This window comes from Amblyraja radiata, chromosome 5 (genome assembly GCF_010909765.2).
Source record: "Amblyraja radiata isolate CabotCenter1 chromosome 5, sAmbRad1.1.pri, whole genome shotgun sequence".
NCBI lineage: Eukaryota > Metazoa > Chordata > Chondrichthyes > Rajiformes > Rajidae > Amblyraja > Amblyraja radiata.
The window spans coordinates 62,745,376-62,756,554 of NC_045960.1; the positions used below are offsets into that span (position 1 = coordinate 62,745,376).

Consider the following 11,179-nt stretch of genomic DNA (forward strand, 5'->3'; position numbering starts at 1 on the left):
CTTAAGCTGTTCTCTTCTCTCTCCAAATACTGTTTGACCTGATAAAAACTTCCAGCATTTTCTGTTTTTTGCACATTATTAGCTTGATATGGACTCACATGAGAAAGAATCTAAATGGAAGACTTGGCTCAATGATGAGAGTAACTGATTAGGAAATATAACAATATATCCTTATAAGGGCTGCAGTTATTGCAACAAAAATTCTGAATTTCTGTTTTATTATAGTAAGAATAACTGGTACTGAACAGCAAATCAGTTTTTTACCTAGAACAAAACAGAAAGCAGAAATCAGTAAAATTACAGGAAATAATAACTCTTCCAGAAGGGAACTCAAGCTACTTGACTAAATGTTACTTTTTTACCTCTTTTATTTCATTTTATAATTAAATATACATTATCTACAGGAATCAGACAGTTTTCAATATCACCTTGTTCTAATTTAATCATCCTATTTATAATATTATTTTAACAATCATTATTTATCTTTACTCTTACTGCAACACAGTGTGAGTACTAGCCTCCAACTTACTTGCAATGGTCACTCCTATTGAGGGGCTTGCGATGTTAACTCCAAGCACTGTGATTGAAGGGGTGGAATTAATGGAATGGAATGGAGGCAGAACTGAACTAATACTGAATGTAATGTCATCTGTACCCTAAACAAATTGTTTCCTTGCAATCAATGTCGCAATATGCTCTTGGCTCTGCTGTATAAGAGTTCTTATACGTTTTCACATATCTAGGTTACTAAAATAAACAGGACAACACAGAGTAAACCAAACAAATACAATTCTATTCATTTTCACAAAGAGCATACTGGTAGGTTAATTGGCTAGTGTAAACTGCCTATTTTATAGAGGAGTGGCAGGAAAATCGGTGGGAGGTGATGCAGTATAAATTACAGGGTAATAAATGGGAATGAGACTGATGGGAGTATTCTGACTATCAATGTAAACTCAATGGGCCAAATGGACTCTGCTTATGTTATAAAGAAATATGTGCCAATTTTGAATCAGTTAGAAATGATGAGTGGATAATTTATCATCCACAATATCCACAAAAATTCACAATATTTCAGAAATAAATTAGGAATAGAATGCTGACAGAAAAGTACTACAACAATATTGAACAGTGTTTTAATTAATTGATTTCTGTCAAATTCATTTCAGTTCAACATATATTGCTGGAAAATAACCTTAATGACTCCAAAGGAAACATGTTTCCTTGCTCTGTTGTTTTAAGTTGCTACAAATCTGAGCTGTTTGGTTGCAGAACCAGTTAAAGGGAGGAGCTTCTATTAAAAACAGGCTTGTGGCCATTGGTTAAATTTGCCATCAACTGACACAGAGATAAATGAATCTGGGAGACTCTCTTCCTGATTTGGGACTTGGTCTCACCAGCTTTAGGAATCAACACTACTGTGATTTAGTCCTACATGCTTTTGTATACATTTCAAAAAGTTGGAGAGCTTATTTTTGATTAAAGCAACCCAATCCATAGTGATGGCTACAATAATGAGCCCATACTCATGGACAGAGGGATTGGAATCTCCTGCTGGGGAAGGAAAGCCCAGGACTGGACTCACAGCTCACGAATCTCCAGCCAGAAACAAAACTGAGCCACGAATCCGGAGACCCATGAATGCCTTCATGGTCTGGGCTAAGGACGAGAGGAAAAAATTAGCCATTCAAAATCCTGATTTACACAACGCCGAACTTAGCAAAATGCTGGGTAAGTGTGCCGAAAAACATTTTAAAGGTAAACTTTACTTACAATGTTTGTCCCTTACATTAAATATAATATGGAAGAATTTGTAAACTATAACATCTCTAGTATGCGTTATTTTCATTCTGAATTGTAAACGTGACTAAATAGACACTGGAAAACTATCACAATTATTTGAAGTTGAATAGTTGCTGTGACAAGGGACAAATGTTTATAGATTTAACTGGCTTGTTTATGCAAGGTAAGTACAGTCAATAAGTATTTATTCCACTGATACAAACAAAAATAGTTATACGCCATCTAAACCAGATCAAACAAAACGCATAACACTTTCTCTAAATTTTCAACACAATTATTTGAAACAAACATGGGATCCAATCATTTCCGTTTTAAAATTCCTTGAAACTTAAATTAACTATTTGTGAAACGTAGTCTTCTTTTAAACATTACATTTTATGTTAAGGGAATGTCATATTTATGTACATATTTTACAGCAAAATGTGACATTATTTTATAAATCAAATATTAAAATAGTTACCAAAGGCTAAATTGCAAATTTTCAGGATAGTTATTGACAACAAAACCCCACCAGATTTTAATTTACTTAGCAGAATTTTAATAGACATGGTCATATAGATTATATGAAAAATCAAACATTTAAATTAAATACATGCTGCTTTTTGTTCAATAAAGCTATTTCATTACATGAAGGTAAGTAAGCAGCAGTTTTAATATGTGATAAATGTATGTCATTTGAAAATACCAATGATTAGTCCTTCTGTAATTGAAGGAGTCATCTTTATCCTTTAGGAATTATATTCAGTTCGTCCCCAATCCTAACTTCCATGAAATAATACACCTCGTGAACTACATTTGAGTTAAATCCAGTGGATGCACTCAAACTAAAACACAAAACTTTTGTTTTTACATCATTTTCAAAAATCAATGGCTAATGTGTTATTTACAGAGCAGCCATTATTTACTTCAATTTTAGGTTCCAATGGTTAGTCCACTTTTAAGACATAATCAATTATATCATGAAATGTCAGAAATGGATAACACATTCCAATTTAGACATGAAATAGATAGGATACAACTTATTTCCAAGAAACTGACCTTTGAAGCAAGGAAAGTCGTGTGAAAAGCAAAACCGGAGAGTAAAAGTGGTTCATATAATTAACACAAATCCAAGTAAAAAGATATTTTTTTACAAAGGCTAAGAATATATAAAAAGTAATTTTTCCAGTTAATTATTTTCATGGTTATGTTTTCAAAAGATGTAATATTCTATACAACCAGATACCTGTTGTCTCCAGCTGAGTGGACGTTGCAGATTTGTGATCTATTTCTTTCACATTCTTAACTGAAGGTGTGCATTTTTGTTAGAGGGCAGTTTTATTAGTAGTGAGCGAGCAGCCCTTGAGTAGAGAGCTATAGTAGAAGAAAAATCTCTTCAACAGTTTGAGCATCACTGGGCAATTCAATATCAGATAAAGGAAAACTATTTCTGAGGATAGTGAGCTGACTGTGTAGTATCCCTTGTGGTGGCTTGTATTCTGTAAATACTTTTAATCATATTTACAAGTGAGTAGATATCGATATAGCAGCAGAGCACCGGAATTTGCATTTTTCATGTAGCTATAATGGAAGCTAAAATAAAGTTGATAAAGGCTCTTATTTAAATTTTTGCAAGGATTATTTCTTACAGAACAATTTATCCTAAATACCGCTTGCTTTATAAAGAATGTTATGATCAGCAGTACAGATGTTTTGGGTCATATTAGTCTATCCAGTGTTATTGAGTGGAAAATGAATTAACAAATCTTTGCAAAAATAATTTGCACTCTTCAAAAATAATTATATTAAATTTCACAAACAGCTTTGATTAACAGGAAATTGGAGCAGATAAAATTTGCAGGATTTCTAAATGATACAGCTTTTAGATTTATAAAAAGAGAACGAAGTGAAGGAGACAAATTGGAGTTAAAATTGAAAAAGAACAGTATGGATATTGAACTTTTTCCTCAATTGTCTTGATAGTAAATACGAATATAAAGATAATAGTAGAAGAGTAAAACTGGTTAAATCTCAGGATGCACGTATTGGAAAGGAGGAAAATAAAAAGCAAGGTGGGAAGCCAAATTGATATTAAAAAAACTACAAATAGCTAAGATACATGAGTATGCCTTGCTCTTGCATTTCTTTTGCAAGTGTTTATCATGTCCCAGCAGACTCATTCCTTCCATGCTGCCAAAAAAAGATTATCATGGAAATAGTGAGGAAGTTAACAGATCCTATGAAAACATTGTGCCACAACATGATTTTGCATAGAACACAAACCCAGAATGCTGGAGTAACTCAGCAAGATAGGCAATATCTCTGGAGAAAAGGAATGGATGACGTTTCGGGTCGAGGTCTTTCAATTGTTCACAAATTGAATAAAAAGGGTTGGATGAGATACCGTACGCAATTATAAAGCACTGATCAGTTCCTCTTTCTGGCTTTTTCACACAAAGAGATTTTGGAAATTGGTAAATGGCTTATTCACTATTATCCATATCTTATTAACTATTTTCAAATCTTGCATTCAAGAGATCAGTTTAGACTTCTTAAGTAGGAATCGCTGGAAGTCCTAAAAATATCAATTGTAATTCTGTATCTGATAAATACATTATTTTAATCCCATCGGTACTATAGTACATAGCAGAAGCACACTTTTAAGGCAATGGAAAATTAGCTTAGTCAGAGTACAGAGTGGAGTTACAGGACTCTGTCATAATATAGCCAGAACCACCATAACAAGAATAATACGATTGTGGTTTATGACCACAGAGCAGAAGGGAAATAGAAAGAAAATCTGAGCGAGTTTAACACATCTCTAGCAAATTTGTCTGAAAACAAAAGCAGAATAAAATCAGCAAATACTAAATACTGTATTTAAAGCATAAAACAAAAAGAATATTTGAAACATTAAACATAAGTCAGTAACTGTGGGGAAGAAACAAATAAGTTAATATTTGATACGGCAGGTAACAATTTGGGATTGGACCTTTTATTAGCTCGGGGTCCATACCTGAAATAACTAATTTGTTCTCTCCACAGATGCTGATTGACTTTTTTTTTGTTTGAGCTCATTCTGGAATTGTTACCAGCTGTATGAGAGACCCTGTCAACGGGAGTCGGTTGTATGAGTATGGCACTTAGCCTAATATCAATCAGACTTAAAATAGGCTAAATTTAATAAATAATAAAATCTAATAGTGTTACTTGACAAATATATATTTTATTTAAAGCTCCTAATCCCATATAAAACCACATAAATAGGAGAAATGTATCTCTATTGATTGTGCTGAAAATCGAGAGTGTTTAATTTTCATTGAAATTCTTATTGCTGCAGCTTTAGACATATTAATGTAACAACACAACAAATAAATAAACAATAATACAATAAATTATCAGTTATACTAGGTAACCAGACCATCACAGTGCAAGTATGTGGTGCAATCTATAAAAAGTCCATATAAACAGTCCAGCCTCCTTTGTTCTTGAGCATTTAAGTTAGTGAACTAGGCCATCATGCTACCAGTGAGTATGTTCTCTGCAGTGTCTGTAGAAGTTCGACAGATTATTTGACGGCAAGTCGACTCTCCTCAAGCTTCAGAGGAAGTAGAGGCGTTGATAATATACATGTATAGTTGCCTCTGGGTGTTGTACCCTCCTTCCAAAATATAATTTCCAGCTTTTATGCAAAAAGTCTTATTTTTGTGTTTGAAGCGAGATCATAAAAGCACAATAAACAAGGAAAGACAATACCACCTCTTAAGCCTTCTCTGCTATTCAGTAACATTGTGACTGATCTTTTATCTTGCATTTATGTTTCTGTTCAGTTCTTCATCCCCGATGTCCTTAGTGCCCCAAAATCTACCATTCCGAGTCTTGAATGAACTGAGAACTCTCTGAACAGAGAACCAACTCTTTGACTAGAAAAATTACAGTACCCTTGGGCTGTAATGTGTAATGTTGAAATATGACGATTTCTGTGAAATCTGTCTAATGTTCCATTAACCCCTCCTTAAAAAATGAATTACCATCCCTTGTTAAAATAGTGGAGATAGAATTTTCTTGAACTATATCCATTCAATATAGCTGTTCTATTTAACTTCAGCAAAGTCTTAAGTTTACTGGCCACAATTTTAAATAGAGCATCTTTATTTCATTTGCTGCAGTAAATGCCCTCAATTTAATAGATATAAAATCTAATAATTCCTGTACTTATCCATAAGGATCCAAAAATTGATGGACACATTTTCCTCATGTTAACTATCTGAATCAGTATTTATGCAAATTTGTAATGATGATCTGCATGTGACTCAGGCTGTATGAATTCAATCAGTACAAAACCAGGTCCCATGCTGTCTCACCAGCAAAAGAAGATAAAAGTAAGATTCTGGGCTTTAGTTACTTCAATATATGGGGAAGCAGGGGAGGGGGAGGTGGAGGTTTGTTCTTTTTGGAACAGAAGAAATTGATTGAGATCTGAAGGACATTGACAGAGTAAATAGAAAGAAACTGCTCCCATCGGCAGAATGGTCAAGAAGTATGGGACATAGAATTCTTTTGTGCACGGTTCGGGTCTGAAAGGTGTGGAGGCATTCAAAAAGTTGCTTGTTAAGTACCTCACTGGGCTGTGGAAAAAGGATGCTGGATGCTCAATCAATTGAACTGTTTCTGCCTTGATGGATCAAATGGACCCCTTCCTTGTAGGAACCATTGCACGATTATCTAATCATAATGAAAGCACATGATAAATTTACAGATATTATTTATTTCTAGTTGTTAACTGGATCTATAGCCTATTAATCATGTACAGTACAACTTTTTCTTTAGCAGTACATTCTGTTATTTACTCAAAGAGCTCCACTAATTTTCTCAAAACAAACTGACCCAAATCTGTACTGACTGTCCTGAAATCATGTATCTATGGGAGGATGTTTGTTTTTTAATCTCATATAATTTCCTTCACGAACATATTAAACCAAACAATTCATAATTGCTTAACTCATCCACTTTTTAGAAAAAAAATATTTTAGTTGTAAACATTTCTTAATTGCATGTATTATGACTATTTGTTCTTACAAATGCTCCATAATACAAAAAGCAATAACAAGACTTCTATTTTAGGAGACACAGACATTTAACAAAGGTGGCTTTAACTATTAAATTGAAAGAACAATGCTAAACATCAACTTACAAATTCAATTTTAAAAAGCATTTTTTAGTGATTTGGAGTTCGGCTTAGAAGTAAAGATCTTCCTTCAAACAGACCACTAACAATAGTTTACAAATAACTAGGGTGCAGGTGAGGTCTGGACCGTGATGGGAACCAGTGGAGCAATACCTCCTCAGATAGGTGAAGTCAGAACAGACATTTGTGGAGACTTTAGCAGCCATTCATTTTATTTTGCGCACTGACAGCTTGTGTCAGGTCAGGTCAGGAGCACCAACAAGAATTATGGTGTCATTGATCAAATTTTAACAATAATATATTAAAGTTTGTACATTATCATATTCTTTTTTGTTTGCTTTATTCTGTAGTTAGCTATGTAGTGCATTGAGTCCTCATACTAAAAACATGGTCACAGTTAAAATATCTGTTTGCTGCTTATGGATGAATGCCATCTCCCAATTAGAAACTGCCCATTTAACAAGGATGCAGTACATGGGAACATGAAGACGAGTCACTACTGATGGACCAAACATGTGCAGGATATTGCTACTGTTTATCCCAATAACATTAGAGTGCCCGTCACAAAGTTCAAATACACTCCAGGACTACACATGCATTTGTCTAGGATCTCTAATATAGAAAACATCTCAAGGTACTTAATATATGGGGAAGGATACAATAATAAACAGTTGCTGACCTTGATGACAAGATGATAGGGTAAAGACAAAACATGGGAAACTGAGGAGATTAAAAAATATTCAGCACACAACAGATTTCGAAGTTCTGAATGATACATTTGATTCACTCCTCTTTCGGGGGAGATATTTAGTGATTTTCCCAGTGACCATTACATGATTTTCGAGCACATTAAACCATGACAAGATTGAACATTAGACCATATACTCTTACAGGTAATAGCTCCCCCATGTGGACAATATGAGACTCCTGCATCAAATGCATGACTAAATTGTAGCCAAACAGAAATCTTGTTTCCAATTAGCATTATTAGCCTCTAACAACTCATTTTTTAAATCAATCAAGGACAAGAGGGGCCTTGACTATGATATTTTGGTTTGTAGATTCATGGAGTTACACAGCACGGAAACAGGCCCTTTGGGCCAATTTTTCCATGTCGCCCAATATCCTCATCTGTGCTAATTCCATTTGCCTACATTTGATCCATATTTTTCTTAATCCTTCCTCCCAATGTACCTATCAAAATTATTTTTAAACATTGTAACAGTACTTGCCTCCACCATTTAATGGAACCTGTCGCTACCACTTTGTATTCACTAACTACAGATCGTGCTTGAGTGTAAAAGGTAATATACAAAATATAAATACAGAAGTGAGGAAGCCTTTGTTGTTGTTTCCAGATCATAGCTTTAAAATAAAAATGCAATCATTTTTTATTACTGCTAACATTTGGCTTCACTATTTAATTGATTTCCCTGCTCTTAGCTTCCGTGCCAATGCTGACAGGTAAATTTTAGTTTCAAGCTGAACACAAGACTATGTATAAATGGGTAATAGAAAACCATTTGTTAGTGCTGCTCCTGTATTTCATAGTCATGTTAGATTTGGTTTGTTAAAATGTACTGGTGAACATTGCCATAGAATGTGTTGAAACATCTCATGGTAAAATGCTAGACCAATTATAATTCTCATTTTAACACACTGTTTATTTTCAAGGTTTATTGCCTTTCATTGATACCACCTGAGCACAAGTTGTATACTATTTCAACTTTTCATTAAGCATTTAAAGCTATTAACTATGTAATAAGTAAAACTATAAGTGAAATGTCTGATGAGGAAATTGTAAATGGTGTACTTGTGATTTAAACCATGCAATACGTTTTAGGCAAATCATGGAAGGCGCTCACTCCTTCGCAGAAGAGACCTTTTGTAGAAGAAGCTGAAAGATTGCGAATCCAGCACATGCAAGATCATCCCAATTACAAATACAGGCCTCGGAGGAAAAAACAGATCAAACGTCTGTGCAAACGTGTGGACCCCAGCTTCCTGCTCAACAACTTCCCCCACGATCAGACTCCTGTTCACAGTGGAAGAATCTGCAGGGGGCCGCTGGAGGAGGAAGAGGATAAAGGCTATCGGCCAGCCTCGAGACTTCCTGCAATCAGCAGATTCAGGGATACACAGAACACAAATAGTAGTTTCGACAACTATGGGCTCCCCACACCCGAGATGTCCCCTCTAGACGTAGTGGACGCTGATCATAGTTTCTTTCCACCTCCGTGTACAGAAGGTTCTCCTCCTCAGATGAATGGAATGATGTATCATTCAGAATACAGTCAAAGTCCCATTCGATGTGGAAATCTGAATCAGATCTCAATCCATCAAAATAGATCTCCTATGATGCACCCTTCTGCCAACCATCCTGCACCACCTCCTTATTATAACCGAATTTTACACCCAGCATTCCAGTCCATGAATTCAGGCACATCAGTCCACCTTTCTCCTCCACGTGACCACCATCATCTGGACAACCTTGAGCACATCAGCCAGGCTGAACTTTTGGGGGAAGTAGATCGTAATGAGTTTGATCAGTATTTGAACACCTCCAGTCACCTGAATCAAGCAGGAATGGTAATTAACTCACATTTATCTGATGTTAGCCCATCAGGAGGCACAAGTTCGGAGAGGAGTTTAATTTCAGTCTTAGCTGATGCTACTGCAGCATATTATAATGGCTCCTAGTCCATATATTAATAGACTAGAACTTTACTAGTCAATAATAGTATTACTTACAAAGATTGTTGGACATGGATATATCCTCAGGGTTTTGAAATCAACCGCTAGTGACTTTCATATGTTAAGAACCAAAATATTTATGCCAGTAGATTCTTTTGACATTTTCTGAATAAGAAAGCTTCTCGTGTGGGCTTTTTAATGCTTGTAAATCATTAGGATTCATTTAAGATCCAGTGACTTCTTAAAATGTTTGTTTGCAAGTTTCTGCATTATATATAAACATATACGTCATTACCTGCATTTTTCACTTGATTGTTTCATTATATACAAAATAAATGATCATTTTAAAAAAAAGATAAATGCTTACACTACTTCACATTTAATGATCCATTTATAAAATCACATGCTGATAAATTTTAAAAATGGACATAACGCTCAGTGTCATTAACCGTGAGGGAAAAAATAAGCATTCACTCATTTTCATTATAAATGGAAGTTTACCTCCCTTAGGTTGCCTGTAGTCAAATAAATTCATTTATATTTATTTATTTGTAATTAGTGTTTCATGTAATTTTGCTTGACATTAAATTTATCTTTTGGCAACCTAAAGGAAAATTTAAATGTTTCGAATAAAAATATATGAATTTTAGACACACATGCCACAAATTGGGAAAACTAAAACTGGATCACTGGCTACAACATTCTATTTCTAACTATGAAGCTGCCCAGCAATCAGACTTGAGGGACATAAAATGCCTAAAGAAAAATGTTGCTTTGTCGATTCACTGTATTTAGGTTTGTTTTAATTATTCAGTAATTTTTGACGAGCTATTCTGGTTTCTCCAGAATCACTGCATTAATGTCTGAAGGGAAGAAACAGAATACAATCTGAAAAACAAATATAGCTTTATGCACTTTAGAAATGGTTTTGTTGGTCAAAAATATCTCAAGCTTGTTAATATTTTAGAGTTTTTAGAAATATATTATAGAGGAAAGCTCTTTAAGATAAAGACCCAAATTATCACAGAATTTAGATTCTATTGTATTTCCCAACAGCTATCAATGCTCAATTGCATCATTTTCAGGTGAGCTTTTTCAATTATGAGAAGGTATTACTTTCAAAATAATTTCTTTAAAACATTCTTGTTTTGTCATTTTGTCAGTCATAAAAAAAAATCAAATTAATGTTTTAAATTGCTAGAATGTTTTAATACTGAAATTCACCTTGTGACATAGTTATGAGATGTCCTAAATTAATGTAGCTGTATATTCCTAAATATGTAATTACTTTCCCAGTTTCAGTTTAATATTTTAAAATGTCTGAAGTGTAGCAATTGAAACAAATTTGTAGCATTTATAATCTAATTGTGTAACTGCCAACTAACGTACAAATTGGGAATGATCTCCTCTTTAATTAGTATGCCTTTAGTAGTAATGTTCTGCTATAATTTAAAATCTATTCACGGAACTAAGCTGTAATGAATTTTGTTTCACTGATTTTTTTAAATAAAGGAA

At 34.2% G+C, this 11,179-nt stretch overlaps 1 protein-coding gene across 1 annotated transcript; it reads left to right on the top strand.

Annotated features, from left to right (window-relative positions):
- Positions 1-1,318: 1,318 nt before the first annotated feature.
- Positions 1,319-11,179, top strand: LOC116973378 (transcription factor Sox-7-like). Its single transcript, XM_033021375.1, has 2 exons — positions 1,319-1,731; positions 8,814-11,179. The coding sequence occupies exons 1-2, from the start codon at positions 1,503-1,505 to the stop codon at positions 9,668-9,670; spliced, it is 1,086 nt and encodes a 361-aa protein (XP_032877266.1). The 5' UTR covers positions 1,319-1,502; the 3' UTR covers positions 9,671-11,179.

What these genes read in the sequence shown, in the direction of transcription:
- LOC116973378 (XM_033021375.1), top strand. Translation starts at nt 1,503, where the DNA reads ATGGCTACAATAATGAGCCCATACTCATGGACAGAGGGATTGGAATCT. An exon ending in CGAACTTAGCAAAATGCTGG is followed by an intron (nt 1,732 to 8,813) that starts GTAAGTGTGCCG and finishes AATACGTTTTAG; the next exon opens with GCAAATCATGGAAGGCGCTC.